Genomic DNA, 21,127 nt, shown 5'->3' with positions numbered 1-21,127 from the left:
CAAATCAATCAACCTAGTTTTTCAAGCTGGGTTTTATCAATGAGAACTTGTAACCCCAGTGCTTGAGCAGAAAGAAAGGGGATCCCTGAAGTTCACCGGTTAATCAGTCTAGCCAAATCAATGACCTCCAGGATCTGTGAGAAATCCTGTCCCCAAAAGTTAGGTGGCCTGAGGCTGGAGAAGCGTGCCTCCTCCTGCAGAGGACTTCCCAGCCTCCAAGCTGGACGGCTCACAACCGCGGAGAGTTCCACCTCCAGGTGATCTGACGATCTCTTCTGGTGCCTGATGGTTCCTGCACTTACACACACACACACACACACACACACACACACACACACACACACACACACACACACACAAAATTTAAAAGTAAAATAGAGAAATAAGGGAAAGATACTCAGCATCAATCTCTTTGGCTTCCACCGTCCGTGTTCACTCACTGGATTGCACTGCTGTGGCTGAGGTGCCGGATCAACCCAAGCAGACCCACAAGGCAAGATTTAATGCAGGGCAGCACAAAAGAAGAGGCTGCAGAACGGAGCTGAACTGCGACCCCAAATGCCAGCTAAAGCAAGTATTTAAGAACAAAAGTCACAAACATTTGTTGCCAAGTTACAGCTACAATTTTTTGCCAATCTGAAATCAAAGATTAGGGGCTTTCCTTTAGTGTTCCACGATTGTCAGCCACACATATAATGCAAGCGTTTCAGTCCAACTGATCAGATCTGTTTGCTCTTTCTGTTGTTAGGAACACCCATTATGTTTCCAGAGAACTAACGATGTGTAACGACTATTTGTACAGGTTAAGGAGGTGGGTCAGCTATTGGAAGGTTCCCAGTTCACCTAGAGCCTAAGAACCTGAATTTAGTTTCACCCTACAGGTGAAATGGAGTCTGAAGTTAGAATGGCAGCACTTAAGACAACGTGCTTTTTGCCCGTTCCCAACAGTACCTCACATGGTATACAGAGACAGAAAGGTAACAGTACACACATACCTCACATGGTATGCAGAGACAGAAAGGTAACAATCATAGGCACCCCAGTTGCTGCCCGGCCCTCCCATCTCTCATAGTGCACTCAATAAATAATTATTCCTATCTAAAAAAAGGAAAATAAATGCTTTAAGAGCCAGCCAGACACATACACACACCTAACTAAATTATTAACTAAGTGTAATAATAATAATATTTTAAAGCTTAGGCTGGAGAAATGGCTCAGCAGGGAACAGGGCTTGCGGCTCTTCCAGAAACCCTGAGTTCAGTTTCCACTTCTTTGATGACTCCACTTTCAGTTATGACTCTAGTTCCAGGGGCTCTGATGCCAACTTGTGGCAACCCCAGGCACCTACATACAACACACACACACACACACACACACACACACACACACACACACACACCGAGTGCATGATGGGTGATTCTAAAAATGCTGGGCACATTGGGCACTTGATGGGCAACTGGGGGCACTGAGTTCCTTGTACTCTCAGAGAAGCACTAAGAACCAGGAATGTTTTAATCATACACAGTGCCTCCTTGATAGAGGTAAAACCCAAATACCTGCATTCCATCCAGAAAGCTGGGAGTGGATTTTGTTAATGACCTGGTGACCTTTTTGTTATCTATGGAGCTAGACCTCACCCGAATACCCCAGAATGATTATCCCAGACTCTTCCCCCCCTAGACCCTTACCTAAACTTAGGGTGGATGTCACATGTACCTTAGGTACTGCTGACCTCTATGCTGCTGGTCTGAGGCCACACTAGACTCTAGGTCTTTTAGCTACAGAACCCACCCTTATGGTCACCTGTACTTTGTAAAAGAGCCTGTCTCTATGTAGACAGACCTTAAACTTTATTGTGCACCTGGAATTAGATTGACTGTTGCCTGGAAACCTTTTCCCAACTCTAGTAGTTGTTTTAGTTGTTCTAGTAGTAGTAGTGGGTTTTAAATATGTTGACAATGAACCACGGGGTATTAGATTCTCTGAATTCTGATCCAGGTTGACAAATACACAGGGTTTTCATTCTCATCTCTTCACTCAGTTTGCTTCCCTGTGTGGCATCTGCAGGGCCTCGCTGCTTATAGAAATGAAGCATTTAGCCTGGCAGTGGTGGCACCTTTAATCCCAGCACTGGGGAGGCAGAGACAGGCGGATCTCTGTGAACTTGAGACCAGCCTGGTGTACAAGAGCTAGTTCCAGGACAGCCTCCAAAGCCACAGAGAAACCCTGCCTTGAAACTACCCCCCCCAAGAAAAAAAGAGAAACCCTGTCTTGAAAAAGACTAAAAAAAGTTTGATGGATAAATAAATGAATAGGTGATTGAAAAATGGGTGGGTGAGTGGATTGTTAGAACAGTGGATGGGTGGGTGGGGGATATAATATATATATATATATATATATATATATATATATATATCAGATGGGTGTGTGTCAGTGGTAGTTATCTAGAGGATCCCCAAGTTTGTTTACCCACATGAACAAAAAAAAAACTGAACTTCAGGGAAAGACAGAAAAATCAAGCCATAGAGAAAAAGTAACCACTTTATCCCTTGAGGGTGTGAGGGACCCTAAGGTTCAAAGTCCTTAAATGAATGCTGGCTTGGGTATTTTAGGGTTGCAGGGTCCTCCCCTTGCCCCCATTGGTCCTGTTTAGATAATCACCCCTGTGACTTCCCACCATTTATCCTCCCAGTGCCTTCTGGGAACAAACCATCATCTCAGGGAGCCTGTTTTTGCCCCTCTAAGTTTCCTTTGAATGGACAGATGGATGGACAGGGAGATCGATGGGTGGATGGACAGATGGACAGGTAGACTGATGGATAGATGGACAGATGGAAGGAAGGCCAATATGGCGACTCTACCCATTGTGCATCTACAAAAACAGAGGCTCAGAAAACTAAGTGACCCCCCCAGGACCTCGCATGATAAGCAGAACCAAGTCATCTGAAACATCTGCCCTTGGCCTTGGCCCAGGCAGGATGGCAAACCTCCCCCAGCTAGAGCCTTGCTAGAGCCCCAGATCATCCCTGACTCAGCTGGACGAGAAGTGGACAATAACTTCCCCCTTTTTTAGACCACAGAATGCTTTTTTTTTTTTTTTTTTTTTTTTTTCCGAGGAAGCCTGTGGCAGAGAGGGAGGGACTCCAGTGTGTGTATCTCCTGAGCTGGTCATATAAAGGCCAGTTGGAGGGAGGTTGGGGTGTCCTCATATCTCCAGGCCATCTTTTCTGCACCCCAGCTTTGACCTCTGAGCCGAGGCCTCTAATCTCCAAGACATGGCAAGCCCAACCACCATCGTAGCCAGCCTTCTACTCCTGGTAGCTTGCATGTGCTACATCTGCCCTACAGGTGAGATTTCTGAGCCCAGCCTGGAGCTTCTGGTAGCTTCTAAGGGCACTGACACAATCAAGGGTGAGGGAACCGAGCAGCCTGGGGCTGGGGAAGGCACTAAGTGGCCTGGAGTATAATTGCAGCTAAGAAAGAGCCATAGCAGGCTGAAAGCCGACACAGATTTTTCCTTTTTCCTTTTAGACTCTGTGACCATTCCCTTTTCTTGCTGTATGTCCTTTATTGCCAAGGAAATTCCAGAAAACCGAGTGGTTAGCTACCAGTTAGCCAACGGCAGCGTCTGCCCCAAGGCAGGAGTAATGTGAGTATCTACTCCAGGAACCGCCAGGGTCCCTGAAGAGGTTCAGCCCTGGGCATTTTTGAAAGTGGACTAGACCTCTCTGGACTTCAGCTTCCTCACCCATAAAGCTAGGAGGAAACAGAGGCAGGGAGGGGGAGGTAGTCAGTTGGTGTTCAATCCCCAGCATCACATAACAACCAGAACATGATGGTAGATGCCAGTAATTGCAACATTCAGAAGGCTGAGAACATCCATGAAGTACGAAATGCAGGCAAGGCATTGTTCATGGAGGGAAATAATGCTATGACATTATCCTAACTAATCTTAACAATTCCACAAGTCAATACTAGAAAGCCTACCTGAAATCCCCTGGTGAGGGGCTGGGGTGTGGCTCAGTGAGAGAGCACCTGCCTAGAAGAATCCCCCAGTGAGGGGCTGGGGTGTGGCTCTGTGGTAGAGCACCTTCCTAGAATCTCCCAGTGAGGGGCTGGGGTGTGGCTCAGTGGTAGAGTGCTTTCCTAGCATGCACAAAGCCCAAAATGGTAAAAACAAAAACAATCTTATAGAGAACATAAGACTTCTCCCTTTTACTGAAAGAAGTTGAGGCTCAAGGTCACATGACCAACCAAACTTCTAGATTCCAAATAGCTTCAGAGCCACCTCTTCACCTGGGGTAACAAGCATGACCTTACGTCTCAAGCGATGGTGCACAATGGGAATGTTAATATATTCCCCAGCTGGCATCAGACTGGTTCTGAGAGCAGGCATGGAAGGGATCATCCCAGGCTCCCTTCCCAACTATAGCATGCCCAGGAGACATGCTTCCATGCACAATGTTAAAGGTGTGTATATGTGTAGAGCACATATGTGTGTGCATGTACATGTGTGTGTGCATGCCTATGGGGGCCAGAGGCCAATCTTGGTGTCATCCTCAAGGATGTCATGTACCTCTTTCAAGATAAGGGTCTTTAAAAAAAACACACTTTAAGATTTGTGTGTGTGCGCGCACAGGTGTGCATGTTCACACACATGCACAAATGCCACAGCACATGTGTGGGGGTCAGAGGACAACTTGTGGAAGCCAATTCTCTCATTCTACCCTGTGGGTCCTAGGGATAGAACTCAGGTTATCAGGCTTGGCAGCAGGCATTTTTACCTGCTGAGCCATCACTCTGGCTTTCTCGCTAGCCTGGAACTCAACAAGTAGTCTAGACTAACTGGCTGGCAAGTCCCACCTGTCTCTGCCTCCCCAGTGCTGGGATTACAAGCACACGCTACTGTGCCTAGATTTTTTAAAGTGGGACTGAGGATTGAACTTGGATTCTCACAGTTTCAAGGCAGACTTTTTCCAGCAGAGCTGTCTTCTTGGCTCAGTTTCCTCGCTCTAGATAGAGACCACATCTTCTGCCACACCCAGCATAACTCAAAAGCAGGGCCTCCATAGAATGAGCATGGCATCCTACACTCTATGGACCTCCTGCCCCTGCCCCCATGGTAAAAACCCAGAATGCACAGAGGGAAAGCATCCTAGCACCAAGGAAGAGCAGCTGAGACTCCTGGTCCCCCACACTCACTTTTGCCAGACCTCAGACTCAACCCTTGCCTTTCCCCCCACAGCTTCATCACCAAGAGGGGCCATAAATTCTGTGGTGACCCCAAGTTGCCGTGGGTCCAGAGGCACATACGGAACCTGGATGCCAAGAGAAAGCAGCCTTCCGCAGGTGCCAAGGCACTGGGCAAGTTTTCCATCCAGAGACACCATGGCAACAGCACTGGGGTTTAATTGCCTCTCCTCTGTCCCAGAACTTGGACATTGGTCTTGACTCCTTAACAGGCTGCTATGGGACTGGCACACCAGCTAGGATGAGGCCTGAGTTCATTTTGCCATTCTCAGCATTTCTATTAGGGAATGCATTTATTCTGTGATAACCCGAGGGAGCTCCAGGCGTGCCAGAGTTCTGGTGTTTCCTGTGCTGAGGAAGAAGGATCTAGAAGAACGGCATTAGTCATTCTGTGCTCTCCTCTTGGGTGGCTCAAAGGCATCATCAGAGCCCAGGTGCATAAGACCCGAGTACCTGCAGGTGACCTTGTTTGCTGCTGGCTTCAATGGGCTCCTTGTCTTGGGGTGGGGCTTGAGGGAAGGCTGTCTGTCCACCTGTGGGTGAAGCTCTGTCAACAGTAGTAACTCCCAAGCATGTTGGGGGTACTGGATCCAGGCTGGTCTCACCTCAGAACTTTGAACAAATAAAAACTCAACTGAAATGGAGGACCCGATGGCGGCATCTTTAATCTCATGTAGGTCAGTTGATGGAGTGCTTGCCTTGTGCACAGGACATTGTGTCTTTTTTTGTTTGTTTTGTTTTTTGTTTTTTGTTTTTCGAGACAGGGTTTCTCTGTGGCTTTGGAGGCTGTCCTGGAACTAGCTCTTGTAGACCAGGCTGGTCTTGAACTCACAGAGATCCACCTGCCTCTGCCTCCCGAGTGCTGGGATTAAGGCATGCGCCACCAACGCCCGGCTAGGACATTGTGTCTTGACCATAGCACTGTAAAAATGAGGCATGATGGTTCATGCCTGTAATCCCAGCATCCAGGCAGAAGATCAGATTTTCAAGGTTAGCCAGGCACAGTGGCACACACCTTTTTAATCCCAGAATTCAGGAGGTAGAGACAGAGGATCTCTGGATTCAAGGCCAGCCTGAACTACATCCTGAGCTCCAGGACAGCCAGGGCTACATAGAAAAACCTTCCCTCAAACCTCAACACCCCAAAAAGAAGTTCAGGGCTATCCTTAGCTACATAGTGAATTTGGGGCTAACCTGGGTTACATGGGACTTTGTCAGGGAGGAAGGAAGGAAATGGAGGGGAGGGGAGGGAAAGGGGAAAAGCATACAGCTGAGCATAATGGCACATGCCTATAAACCCAGCACTCAGGAGGCTGAGGCAGGACTAGCCTGGGCTACATAGCAAGACCTTACCTTAAAGAAAGACAGACAGACAGAGAAGTGAAGGAACAAAGAAAGTAAGAAAAGAAAAAGAGGTAAAATATATAGTTTTAGTTTTAAAAAGTATCTACAGAGGCAGGTGGATCTCTGTGAGTTTAAGGCCAGCCTGGTCTACAGAGTAAGTTCTAGGACAGCCAAGGCTACAAAGAGAAACTGTGTCTCAAAAAAAACTATCTAAAGGCCAGGATAAGGGTTCACTTCCACTTGGTGACACAGCTTGCTCCTTGCTGCTATGGGGGACAAGAAGTTGCTATGAGCGACTGGAGAGACAGCTCAGTTCAATTCCCAGCAACCACATGGGGGCTCACAATCATCTGTAATGAGATCTGGCCTGCAAGGACACATGTAGACAGAACACTGTGTATATAATAAATAAATCTTTTTAAAAAAGAAGTTGCTGTGTCTTTAACACTGGGCTCTCCCTACATTTTGATAAAGGGAAGATAATGTGGGAACTGGTGGAGGAGAGCAACCCCAAGGTGTTTTCCTTACTATGTGAGATACATTGGGCACATCACTTTCCTCGATAAGCCAAGGAAAATGTGACTTCTGTTGTGGTGGCTGTCCCTCCCTGTCATCAACTCTCTGTGGAACATGATTGACTCTGAAGAGAGGAGGAGTGCTCCAGAGAGGCTCCTGGGTGACACTCCGTGGCTGGGAGGGGATGAGAGCCCAGAGCATCCTGCAAAGGTCATGGATTTCTTTGAGAACCCTGGAGTAAAGATCAGAAGGGCTTGAGATGCAGCTCAGCGGTAGAGCATCTGACCAGAGTCCCCCAGTGAGGGCCTGGGGTGTGGCTCAGTGGTAGAGCACCTGCCTAGAATCCCCAGTGAGGGGCTGGGGACGTGGCTTAGCAGTAGAGCACCTGCCTAGAATCCCCCAGTGGTATAAGCCATTCAAGAGCCTAACAAAAGTCATGTGGTTGGACTAAAGACTTGGGAAGTTTCAAGGAATCTAGGATTTCTGTGTAAAAGGCTCCTTACATTCATCTCTTGGGAAATTCTTAAAGTTCTGTGTCAGAAACTGGGGTCAGAGGTTATATACATACAAACATACATAGATATATAGATCTTCTTACAGTCCACCTTTATTGTTGCAACATATTATTATTATTATTATTATTATTATTATTATTATTATTATTATTATTTTGGTTTTTTGAGACAGGGTTTCTCTGTGGCTTTGGAGGCTGTCCTGGAACTAGTTCTTGTAGACCAGGCTGGTCTTGAACTCACAGAGATCCACCTGCCTCTGCCTCCCGAGTGCTGGAATTAAAGGCGTGCGCCACCAACACCCGGCCCACAACATATTATTTTAATAATTATTTGGGAAGTTCATAAAATACTTCCCATTCCTCCCAGACCCACCGTCCTGCCCCTGTGCCCTCTCCCCATAGTCTGCCTTTAATATGACACATACTTTCTTTTCAAGCCAGGACATTGTGCCTAGTGTCTTACCCATGCACATTGCCAAGCCCTTCTTACTGTGTCTTTGTAAACTTTGATCTCACTAAGTTTCCCACAGTGACCTTGAACTTGGAATTCCCCTGCTTCCATATCCCCAGGATAAGTGTATGCTCTGGGCTGAGTAATGTTTAACCTCTTTGAGTATCAGTTTTACTCATTTGCAAAATGGGGACAAGCCCTGTAAGGATAAATCTTTCTGCTAGCTGCCTGAGTTCCGCCCACCACCACGTTAGGGCGCCAAGTAACACACAGAGACTTATATTAATTACAATGCTGCTGGCCAATAATTAGGATTTCTTATATGCTTGCTCTGTCTTAAGTATCAACCATAGCCATAAATCTATATATTTATAAAGACTTATCCTATGGAGAACGCTGGCGGCTTGCATCTTCTTCCTGGGATCACATGGCAGCTCCACAGAGAAGAGAGGAGGAGGAAGAGAGTGATTTCCTGCTTATATTCTGAGTCTGCCTGCTATGTCACTTCCTGCCTGGATCACAAGACTTCTCTTTACTACATTTCCCAGAATCATCATCCTACATTTCCCAAAATCCTCCTCAACTCCTAGTCCTGCTTAACTTGCTTCCCTATTGGCCAACAGTACTTTATTTATCAACCAATAAGACAAACATATATAAAGAAGAACTTCCCCATCAAAGACCCTTTAACTTTGCTGTTTCCCCAAAAGTACAGACCTCATGAAGTCAGATGTGATATCACAGGTGGGGTGGGGTACAGTGGCCCAGGGAGCAACAGCAGGAGAATACGGTAGGAACTCAAAAATTATAGACAGGGTTGGGTGCATGGCTCAGCTGGTGAAGCACTTGTGTCCAATCCAAGAACTCACATAAAAACCCCTGCACAAGCCTGCAATCTGAGCACTGGGGAGGTAGAAAAAGTGGATCCTAGGATTCACTAGCCACGCAGCCTAACCTGCTGTCAATTTCCAGATTCAGAAGAGACCCTGAGTTTAAAAAAAAAAAAAAAAAAAAAAAGGTGTTGGAGTAGAGAGATGGCCCAGTGGTAAGAGTGCTTGCTATTCAAACATGAGGACCTGTGGTAGTTTGAATGAAAATGGTCCCCATAGACTCATAGGGAGTGGCACTATCAGGAGGTGTGGCCTTGTTGGAATTGGTGTGGCCTTGTTGGAGGAAGTGTGTCACTAGGGGTGGGCTTTTAGGTTTCAGAAGCTCAAGCCAGACTGAGGATCCAGATGTAGAGCTCTCAGCCACTCTGCAGCACCATGTCTGCCTGTGTGCTGCCATGTTTCCTGCCCTGATGATAATGGATTAAACCTCTGAACTGTGAACCAGTTCCAATTAAATGTTTTCCTTTATAAGAGTTGCTGTGGTCATGGTCATGGCGTCTTTCACAACATAGAGACCCTAACAAGACAGGACCTGAGACTAAATTCCACATAAAAATTCCAGCATCCACGTAAAAGCCAAGCTTGGTGGGAGCACCTGGAGCCTCTGCTGGAGCCAAGGCAGGCTGGCCATGGAGCCAACTGACCAGATAGCCATGCCAGGTGGAAGGGCGAGCTTTGGTTCAGTGGGAGATCCTATCTGAAGGGAGTAAGATAAACACACACACACACACACACACACACACACACACACACACTCACACACACTCACACTCTCACACACACACATTCACTCACACACACTCACTCACACTCACACACTCTTTCACACTCACCCTCTCACATATACTCACTCACTCACACTCACACACATACCCTCACCCTCTCACACACTCACTCTCACACACACACTCACACTCACCTACACTCTCACATACACTCACACACTCACACTCTCACATACACTCACACACTCACACACACTCACTCACACTTACACTCACTCACACATACCCTCACATACACTCACATATTCACACACCCACACTCACTCACACTCTCACTCACACACATACACTCACTCACACTCTCTCTCACACACACATACACTCACACACACACTTACACACACTCACACATACTAGGGTGGAGACATGAATGTGCACTTGTGCACACATATGCTCACACATGTGTACACACACATATACAACAAATAAAGAATATAAAAGTAAAGACAAAAAGAAGACATGATATAGTGGAAGGCAGAGCTCAACTTACTAGGAATGGACTGAGCCCCTGCCACTTCTCAAAGTTAGTCACCATTCCTGTGGGTTCCATTGATCTATGTCAACTGCGTGACCCGGAAAAGCGATTTTCCAATAGTTAAAAAGAAAAACAGAAGTTCCCAGCAAATGAATTGAAAAGGCAGTTCTAAAAAGGAGAAGTATAAATGGCCAAAAAACACATGGAAAAATTTCAATGTCTTTATTTAGCCACCAGGGAACTGAAAATCCAAACAGTGAGTTTCCATCTTACTCTTATCAGAATGGCTCTCACTAGACAAATAACACGAGGCTGGAGAGATGACTCAGTGATTAAAAGCATATGCTACTCTTGCAGAGGACCTGAGTTCAGTACCCAGCACCCATGTCAGGTGGCTCTATTTTTAATTCCAGCTTTAGGGCATCAGATGCTTCTTCCTGGCCTCTGGGGGCTCTCTCAGAATTGGTTGCACACGCCAGGTGGTGGTGGCACATGCCTTTAGTCCCAGCACTTGGGAGGCAGAGGTAGACAGATATCTGTGAGTTTGAGACCAGCCTGGTCTACAAGAGCTAGTTCCAGGACAGCCTCCAAAGCCACAGAGAAACCCTGTTTCGAAATACCAAAAAAAAAAAAAAAAAAAAAAGAAAGAAAAGAAAAAAAAAGAAATGGGTGCACACATGTATGTTGGCATACATACAGGTAAATAAAATAAGTAATAAATGTTAAAATAAGCAAACAAAATTAGGATTGGCATACATATTCCACTGTGGGTGGGGCCATTCCTGAGCTGGTGGTACTGCCTTCCATAAGAAATCAAGCTGAGTATCCCTAGCATAGGAATGGACTTTGGGAGCCCATTCCACATAGAGGGATACTCTCTCAGCCTAGCCACATTGGGGTGGGCCTACGCCCTATCCCAAAGGATATGACAGAGTCTGAAGAGCCCCCATGGAAGGCCTCACCCTCCTTGGGGAGCAGAAATGGTATGGGATAGGGTGTTGGGGGTGGGTAGGGGAGGAGGGGAGGGAGAGGGAACTGGGATTGACATGTAAAACAATCTTGTTTCTAATTTAAATAAAAAATGGGAAAAAATTTTAAAAAAGAAAGAAATCTGAGAGGACTGGAGAGATGGGTCAGTGGTTAAGAGCATTGGCGGACTAGGTTCAATTCCCAGCACCGTCATGGCAGCTCACAACTGTCTGTAACTTCACATAGACATACATGCAAGCAAAACAACAATTTGCAGAAAAAATAAAATAAGCTTTTGTTTGTTTTTTGAGACAGGGTTTCTCTGTGTAACAGTCCTGGTTGTTCCAGAACTCACTTTGTAGACCAGGCTGGCCTTGAACTCACAGAGATCTGCCTGCCTCTGCCTCCCAAGGGCTGGGATTAAAGGCGTGTGCTACCACACCCAGCTAGCAAACATTGTTTTGAGAGAAAGTAGTCTGAACAAATCATGAGGAGCAAGCCAATAAGCAGCTCCCTCCATGGCCTCTGCATCAGCTCCTGCTCAGGGTTCCTGCCCTGCCTGAGATCCTGTCCTGGCTTACCTCGATGATGAACGGTGATGCAGAAGTGTGAGCCAAATAAACCCTTTCCTCCCCAACTTACCTTTGGTTATGGTGTTTCCTCACAGCAAAAGAAACTCTAACTAAGACACTAGGCAAACTTCACCAGCTGAAACACATCCCCAGCCTTAACTCCTAAGTAATCTCAAAACCAGTGAAATGCATTTACATACCCAGGAGGCCATGGGAATTGCAAGGCTGCCACATTTGCCTGGGGGATCGTGTCTCAGAACCGGAGTGGTCTGTTGAAAACAGTTGCATGTCTCCTAGACAACTGACAGTATGCTTCCATGCTGTGGATGTTGCAATCTCTAGACTTGCATTTCCCCTTTGGGGCTCTTGAAAATTTGGACATGGTTTTCTGGTTTTCAACTGTGTCTCTTCTTGTCTACTCGACTGTGATGTATCCATTGCTCTGGTATCCTCACTTACCATTGTGGATGCAGCCTGGGGGAAATGGAGTTGGAGGCTTGTTCTCAGAGTAAAAGATTTGTCCCTGAGTCTCTTCAGAATGAGAGAGAAGACAGATGACACATTCAGCCTTTAGCTCTGACCTTGGATAAATCAGTTCTTCTCTCTGGATCTTCATTTTCTCAGACAGACAAGAAGGATTAAAAAGTTACAAGCTTGGGCTGGAGCAATGGCTCAGCAGTTAAGAGCACAGGCTGCTCTTTCGAAGGACCTGGGTTGAATTCCCATCACCCACATGGCCACTCACAACCATCTGTAACTCCATTCCAGGGGATCCAGTACCCTCTTTTGGGCTCTGAATGCATCTGATGCACAAAGTATACATGCAGGCAAAACACCCACATGCACAAAATAATAAAATGGTTTTTCAAAATAGCAATCTCCCTCATAGAATTGCTTTGAAGAGTCACACAGTACCTTGAAAGAAACAAACAAGGTCTGTCATTAAAATTTCTTAATTATTTTATGTTATATGTATGTGTATGTCTGAGTGTGTGCATGTGTGTTTCAGTGCCCACAGAGGCCAAGGAGACACCAGATCCCTGGAATTGGAGTTACAGGCGATTGTGAGCCACCCCAAGTGAGAACCAAACTCAGGCCCCTCCACAAGAGCACCAGGCACTCTTAACTGCTGAGCCATTTCTGTCTTTAGCTAGATCTGGTAACACATAAGAGGCTGAAGTAAGAGCATCTTGAGTTCAAGTCCGGCCTGGGCTAAATAGTGAAACCAAACTCAAAGAAAGCAAGTGTGTGGACTGTGCTGCTTTGAAAGTGAGATGCTCCTTCCCCACCCCCAGACCCATGCGTTTGAACACAGGGTACCTGGCTGGTGGTGTTTTGGGGAGATCTGGGAAGCCTTTGGGAGGTAGGGCCTAACTGGAAGAAGAAGTTTAATGGAGAGTTGGGCTTTCCAGACCATAGTAGGGATACACGTCTTCTCTGTCTTTGCTTTTTGATATCTCAATATGTGGTTAAGAACCAACCTACTGCTCTTCTAGACGATCCATGTTCAGTCCTTAGAACGCACCTCAGGAGGCTTACAACTTCCTATAACTCTAGCTGGATCTGACTCCCTCTTCTGACCATCACAGGCAACTACACTCATGTGCACATACACATACACATAATTTAAAATAAAAAGAAATAAACATAAAAATAGGCCTGGTGGGGCACACCTATAATCCCAGTGCTCAGGAGACAGAGGAGGTGGATAGACCTGTGAGTTTGAGGCCAACTTGTAAGGCGTTTTGGGCAGTTCAGCTGGGACAGGTATCCTGGAGCTCGGGAGTCACAGGATACTGAGTGTTACACAGCTCAGTTGGAAAGGGATCCTGGAGCTCAGGAGCCAAGGAATACCACAGGCCACAGTAAGCATAGCAGCTCACAGCCCTGTTTCAAGGGGGGCTTCCCCAGTGTGTCAGCTCTGCTCCCGCAGAAAAGGGCTTCTCCTGTGAAGTTGTCTCGGCTCCAGTCCCCCGGAGTGTAACAACCCTGCTCTGTCAAGGTTTCCCTTGACAGAAGCATTACAACATTGCAGCTTCTCTCAGCCATTGCCCCTCTCTGCAGCTCCTCCTTGCCACCCCTCTCCTCCTCCTCCTCCTAAGAGTTCCATGGGGACACAGGGTTTATATAGTTTCTCCAGAGTGCAGGGATTGGTCCAATTTGAATCCCTGAACTGATTGGCTAGCTCTCTGTTCAAGGATTGGTTAGTTTTCTGCATGGGTTTAGGGCCAGATTGAGCTTTAGTTTCAGGGCCAAAGTGTGTTTCTTTTACTGGTCTTTTTGGCTTTCTGGCCAGGGTGTATTTCTTTCACTGGCTCTGATTCTAGGGACAAAATGTGTTTCATTGGCACTAGTTTCAGGGTCAGGGTGAATTTCTTTGGTTCTGGTTGCTGGGTCAAAGTGTGTCTCTTTGGCTCTGCTCAGGGTGTGTTTCTTTGTCTAGATCTTTTTCCCTACACAACTTGGTCTATATAGTAAGTTCCAGGCTAGCCAGGGCGATATAGTGAGACCCTATCTGAAAAAATAAAATGAATCTTTAAAGTTCTCATTTCCAAACAGAGGCCCATTGAGGTGTTAGTGCTTCAACATATGAATCTGGGGGTTGGGAACATACCAGTCTACATCACAAAGGACATGAGGAAGGAAGCCTGGACAAGTGAGCCAGTCTGTTCCATCACTGTGACCATGACAACAGAAGAATTTTTAGAAGGGTATCCATGGCAGCAGAAGTTCAAATGGCTGACCAGACCTTGGGAAACATCCCAGATGGGGGGTTCTGGGACATCCATACAAATGTAGCCCGATCCCAGCCAGCAACGTGGAGGGTATGCAGCAGGGAATTTAACCGTAGGGGAGGGGCAGCTGGGAACAGAACAGGGCCCAGAGGGACTGAAATGATGGATGTGCTCGGGACTCAGGGTGTAGTGTGAGGCTTTGGGCTGGATCTCCTGCACCAAACAGAGAAGAATGAAAGAAAAGAGGACAACCTCAAAGCCCTGGACAGAGCATTGTGCACGAGTGCTGAGAAGGTAGATTCCAGCAGAAGCCCATTTATGGACACACCCACCGGAGGGTTCTGATTCATAAAGGAATTACAATGATCACTAAGCATAGGAGGACAGCCATAGACAGAACCGTAGTAAAACGATGGCACACATGTAACCCTAGCACATGGGTAGGGGAAGGAAAGTGCAGTTTAAAGTCAGCTGGAAGGCTGTGAGATCCTGTCTCAAAAGCTCAAAGGCCATGCTGGCAAGATGGCTCAGCAGGCAAAAGTGCTTTGTAGTCTCTCTGTCTGTCTGTCTGTCTGTCTCTCTCTCTCTCTCTCTTCTCTCTCCTCCTCTCTCTCTCTCTCTCACACACACACACACACACACACACACACACACACACACACGACAACAGCACACACATAAATAAAGAAGTAAATTATTTTTAAACCAAAAGCAGGGGTATGGTTCAGTGGTAGAATGCTTATCTAGAATCCCCCTGTGACAGACTGAGGAGGGGAGCTTAGCTTCAGAGTACCTGTCTAAAATTCCCAGCACCCTCAGGACAGCTCACAATAGTCTATAATTCCAGTCCCAGGTTATCTGCCAACTTCTTCTGGCTTCAGTGGGCACTGCATGCATGTGGTACACAGACATACAAGCAGACAAAACATTCATACACATAAAATAAAAATAAAGGAAAATTTTAAAAAAAGAAAACCAATGGATAGATTGGGGAGTATTTTTGAGATGTATCTATACTGGGTTAAACCTCTCCCCCAGAGTTCATCATCTTCTCAGAACCTGAGAGGGAGTTCTTCAAGTAGAGAAAAGCTTTGCTTTGGGTCCTGGGAACTGAACCCAAGGCTTTACACTAGCTGGGCTTTATTTATTTTTTAAGGTAAAATTTATGTAGCTCAGACTGGCCTCACATTTGTGATCTTCCTGCCTTAACATCCTGAAGACTGGGTACAGGTGTTCATTACCAAATATGTTTTGAGATGGGACATTATATATCGCTTAACTTTATTTTAAGAAAAGGATTATTTTAAATATTTGTAACTCCGTGCATGTGTGCGGAGAGGCGGTATGGACTTGTGAGTGCAGATGCCTGTGGAGACTAGAACAGAGTGCTGGATCTCCTGAAGCTCCAGTTACATATGGTCCTGAGCCACCCAAAATGAACAATGTTCCCAACATTTTGCTCATCAGCCCAGCATCCTGTATGAACAACTGCTTCTCCTGTGAGGTCATTCAGGTCCTAGCTCTAGAATACTGCTGCATTTTCAAATAAGACAGTGTTAATTCACCTGATAAGAAGAGAGACGTGGTGCTCCTCTGCCTCTTGGGATACATTTGGGAGTTGTCTATATTTCCTTCTCTTAGGAAGCAAATTGTTCTCCAAAAAGCTACTTTGGGGCCGAGGTAATGGCTCAGTCAGTAAAACACTTGCCTCGAGAACACAGAAGCGTAAGACAGATCCCCAGAACTCATGTTTTCAAAAATACCAGCCTTGGTGGCATGCAGTTGTAACCCCAACACTGGGGAGGTGGAGACTAATGCATCCCTGGGGCTCACTGGCCAGCCAGCCTAGCTTAATTGACAAGCTTCAAACCCCCAGTGATATGCCTTGTCCTACAAAAACAAGGTGAGGGAGCCAGACACCGTGGTGCACACCTTTAATTCCAGCACGTAGAACGCAGAGGCAGGCGGATCTCTGTGATTTCCAGGCCAGCCTGGTCTACAAAGAGAGTTCCAGAACAGCTACTGCGGCTACACAAAGAAACACTGTCTCAAAACAACAACAACAACAACAACAACAACAAAACCCACCAACAAACAAAACAATAAAACCAAGATGAGGGACTGGATAGATGCCTCAGCAGTTAAGTGCATTTACTGTCTTTTAGAGGATCTGAATTCAGTTTTTAGGACCTATACAGGGTGGCTTACAACCATCTGTAATTCTAATTCCTGAGGATCCAATGCTCTTTTCGGGCCTCTCCCTCTCCTCCCCTCCCTCATGCTATTTTGTTTTCAACCACAAAATCCTCTGGGATGTTCTTCAGGTATTGCACGGCCTCACAGAAGACAAGACAAGAAGGATTCAGAAGACATCTATGAAGAGCCCAGGTCAATGGACTATGAAGACCTTCTCTTTGAGTCCCATTGTTCTCCTGGCCTTCTTCCTCAGTGTCCACCTTGGAACTGTCACACATATGTACATAGCTGGACCCTCTCCCCTTTCCCCCCTGAAGCTCCTCCACTGAAAGGAACTCTTCAAGGTTATTCTCCTTTGTGTTTTTTAGGTGGGAGTGACATATCCAAGCCTTGCTGCCAATATTCCGGCCACTTAGTGATCCCATGGAACTGGGTGCACTCCTATGAGCTCCACAAAGACAGCTGTTCCCATAAGGTCCTGATGTGAGTGTTAGGTCCTGCTACATCTGCCGCATCATTGGGCAGGGACTGGGTAGATGTCCACAGTGCCAGACTGGACTTTGGGATGGGAACCTGGGAAGTGAGCAGCTAAGTTTTGTGTCTTGTCTCTGGGATGAAAGCAACTTAAAGAAGAAATTCCAGGTTACAGTCTGATCCACTTGGCTTTCTGTCACTATGATAATTGTCATCACCAAAATCAACTGGGTTTGCTCTGTGGTTCATGGTCTCTGCCAGCTTTCTAATATAGTTCAGGCCCACCTGCCTAACAATGGTGCTGTCTAGGGAATAATGCCACCCATAGTTGGCTGGGTTCTCCCACATCAATCAATGAAAACTATTTTTTACAGATGTGGCCACAAATCAATCTTATTGAGATAATTCTTTAATTGAGGTTTTTTAGATGACCCCAGGCTATGACTACTTTGAAAGCTGAAACTAAGATACAATCCATCATTGCTGGGAAGGCAAGGTAGCAAGATCTTGAAGCAGCTATTCACAACTATAACCACATTCAAGAGCAGAGAACAATGACTTAATGCTCACCTTATTTCTCTGTTCTTATACAGTTCAGAGTCCCTGCCTAAAGAATAGTGGGCAAGTCTCCCTACTTCAATTAATACATTCAAGATAGTCCCCCACAGAGACTTCTTTACAATTAAAACTAACCGCCAAGCTGGTTAGAGCCCTCTCTCTACAGAAACACATGTGGTGTTGAGATAGTTAGATTCTGACTTTTGTACCACGTAGCAGGCCATGCTCTCAGAGCTGGGTATAAAAGCAAGAGGTGAACACATTGGTGTAAATCTGTAATCCCAGAACTCAGGAGGCTGAGGCAGAAGGATCATGAGTTTGAGGTCTACAGGGGTTACACAGTAAGACCTTGTTTAAAAAACAAAAAAGCTGGGTATTGATGGTGCACGCCTTTAATCACAACCCTTGGGAGGCAGAGGCAGGCAGATCTCTGTGAGTTCAAGACCTGGTCTACAAAGCCATACAGAGAAATCCTGTCTTGAAAAACAAAAAACAAAAAAATGAGAAATTATGAATTTGGCAACCAAATCCAACCATCTGAGTTTACTCTCCTGGTTCCCTGTGAGGGAGACAGAAAGATAACTCCCTGAAAATTGTCCTCTGAACTCCATATATGCCCTATAGCAAGTGTGTTCCCCCCTTACAATAAATAAAATTTAATTTAAAAGTATAAAAAATGAAGTGGCATATTTGTATGTGGTTCCTTTCTGTCCTCTAAAATTCCTTGTGCAGAGCTGCAGTGTAACTTGGTGGTTTATTTACTATTATGAAGCTCTGGGTTGTACGCTCAGAACATACACACACACACGAAAGATTAAAAATGTCTGGGTGAAATAGTTCTCTCGTCTATCACTACACTGACCTATTAACCAGCAGATGCTTAAGTTTATTTGTTTATTTACCTTACTGGGGATTGAAACTAGGGCTTTTTTTTGTTTTTTTTTTGGGGGGGTGACAAGGTTTCTTTGTGTAACAGCCCAGGCTGTCCTGGAACTCCCTTTGTAGACTGGCCTCAAACTCACAGAGACCTACCTGCCTCTGCCTCCCCAATTCAGGGATTAAAGGTACACACCACCACTGACAGGCTGAAGCTAGGGCTTTCTACATGTTAGGCAAATGTACTACCACTGAGGCAAACTCCACCAAAGCTCCTTACTGAAAAATTCTAGGCAGGAGCTCTGTCAAAGAGCCACATCCCAACCCCTCACTGGGGATTCTAGGCAGGTGCTCTACCACTGAGCCACACCCCAGCCCCTCACTGGGGGATTCTAGGCAAGGGTTCTACCACTGAGCCACACCACAGCCCTTCAGTGGGGGATTCTAGGCAGGTGCTCTACAGCTGAGCTATAATATCATCATCATCCCTAATCATGCCAAATGTGTGCTTCATAGTGTGTGTGAATTATGTCTCAATAACTCTGTTATATAGAAAGGAAAGGTAGGGTCACAATACAGATTACTGTCTGGCAACTAGACCTTCTGAGACATGATTCCTGGGGTCTGTGGGCCTGAGAGTGTGTGGATCCCAGGGGAAATGGAAAGGAGAAGCAGGATCAGCAGGAGATGGGACAGGATGGGAGTGTAGCTGTTGTGTTGAACAGGGGAGAATACTGGTCACACTAACTCACTCTCCTCTTCCATAGCTTCTTAAGTCAAGAGTGTCGACATTCACTTCTTATCTCTTTCCCACAGATTGACTACAAAAAGAGGTAAGAAGAAAATCTGTGTCCAACCACAGGCCAAGTGGGTGCAGAGATACATTTCTATGTTGAAAGCCCATAAGCGTGCTGGAGGTTTTGCTCAAGGATCTTTGAACTGAGCTCTTTTCTCCTCTGTCATCACAGAGCCTGACAAATTCCTTTAGACGGTTCATAGTCCTGGTAGAAGGAGAGCATGTTTTTAAAATAAAGCTTTGATTTCACTAGTACTGGCAAGATGGCTCAGTGGGTAAAGGCACTTGCCACCAAGACTGACAACCTGCGTTCAATCCCTGAGAACCCACATAATGGAAAGAGAAAACCAATTCGTGAAAGTTGACCTCTGACCTCTGTGTGTGCATCATGGTACATGCATACACGTGCGTGCGCGCGCGCGCACACACACACACACACACACACACACACACAGAGAGAGAGAGAGAGAGAGAGAGACAGAGAGACAGAGAGACAGAGAGACAGAGAGAGAGAGACAGAGACAGAGACAGAGACAGAGAGAGAATAAATAAATGCAATTAAAAATTTTGACTAACTAGGCATAGTGGCATACACCTTTAATGCTGGCACCTGGAAGACAGAGACAGGCAGATCTTTTTGAATTTGTGACCAATTTGGTTTATATAGTGAGTTCCAAGTCTTCCAGGACTTCAAAATAAGATACTGTCTCAAGATGATGATGATGATGATGATTTAGAGACTAAAATAGGAACACAAACTTTGTCCTCCAGATATGCACACACAAGCACAAATACACACACACACACACACACACACACACACACACACACACACACACGAAATGTCTCTCAATCAAACCCAGAGCTTACCAATATGGCTTGCTCGGGGATTCCCTATATCCACTTTCTATGCCTGGAATCCTAGGCAGGCCACCTTGCCCATCTGGAATTACGTGAGCACAGCAACAATAACAGCAATAAAATGAACCAGCAAAAACAAAGAGTGTGAACACTAATACTACCAGTTCCTTGAACCATGAACCTGGAACATCTTTCCATTTGTTTGTTTTCTTCAGCATCTCTTACTAACAATGAATAACGGCTATTCTCACTAGGCCTTAAGAAAGTACTTATTGGCCAAGATCCTAGTTCTTATCTGAGATACATGAGTTTCATGGAAATGGATATTGAGGTAAGAGTTTATATATCATAAATTCTGGAATTGATCCAGAGGACATCAGTAGGGAGTAGGGACATGAGACAAGAAAGGAAAAGAAGTAATAATGTGTGTGAACAGGCAAGTTACGGGAGATGGTGGTGGACAGATTAGGAGTGTAAGTCTACACCATCAATTCAAAGCCAGTCTGGGCCACACTAGACCCACCGTCAAAAACCCAAACCCAAACCCAAACCAAACCAAACCGATGTGCCTGAGGATGGACTCTCCTGGTAGAGTGCTTTGCCAGCATGCAGTAAGCCCTGTTCTATCCCCAAAATCAGATACAATGGATGTGGCGACTGGTGTACCTAGGGAGGTAGAGGCAGGAAGATCAAGAGTTCAAGGTCCCTGGGGCTGGAGAGAGAGCTTAGCAGTCAAGAGTGCTTGCTCTTGCAAGGGCCTCTCAGTCCCCACATGGTGGCTTACAACCACCTGTAACTCCAGCTCCAGGAGATCTGATGCTCTCTTCTGACCTCCACAGGCACCAGGCATACACGTAGTGAACAT

The 21,127-nt window shown here is 46.0% G+C and overlaps 2 protein-coding genes across 2 annotated transcripts; both read left to right on the top strand.

Annotated features, from left to right (window-relative positions):
* Positions 1 to 3,275: 3,275 nt before the first annotated feature.
* Positions 3,276 to 5,411, top strand: Ccl24 (C-C motif chemokine ligand 24). The gene is made up of 3 exons (XM_027416283.2): positions 3,276 to 3,348; positions 3,532 to 3,649; positions 5,246 to 5,411. The coding sequence occupies exons 1-3, from the start codon at positions 3,276 to 3,278 to the stop codon at positions 5,409 to 5,411; spliced, it is 357 nt and encodes a 118-aa protein (XP_027272084.1).
* An 11,489-nt stretch (positions 5,412 to 16,900) lies between these two features.
* Ccl26 (C-C motif chemokine ligand 26) lies at positions 16,901 to 19,548 on the top strand. The gene is made up of 2 exons (XM_027416269.1): positions 16,901 to 16,977; positions 19,422 to 19,548. The coding sequence occupies exons 1-2, from the start codon at positions 16,901 to 16,903 to the stop codon at positions 19,546 to 19,548; spliced, it is 204 nt and encodes a 67-aa protein (XP_027272070.1).
* Positions 19,549 to 21,127: the final 1,579 nt, after the last annotated feature.

Source organism: Cricetulus griseus, chromosome 4 (assembly GCF_003668045.3).
Source record: "Cricetulus griseus strain 17A/GY chromosome 4, alternate assembly CriGri-PICRH-1.0, whole genome shotgun sequence".
Lineage (NCBI taxonomy): Eukaryota > Metazoa > Chordata > Mammalia > Rodentia > Cricetidae > Cricetulus > Cricetulus griseus.
The sequence above is the reverse complement of the archived record's forward strand: the minus strand, read 5'-3'. Positions and strand labels throughout refer to the sequence as shown.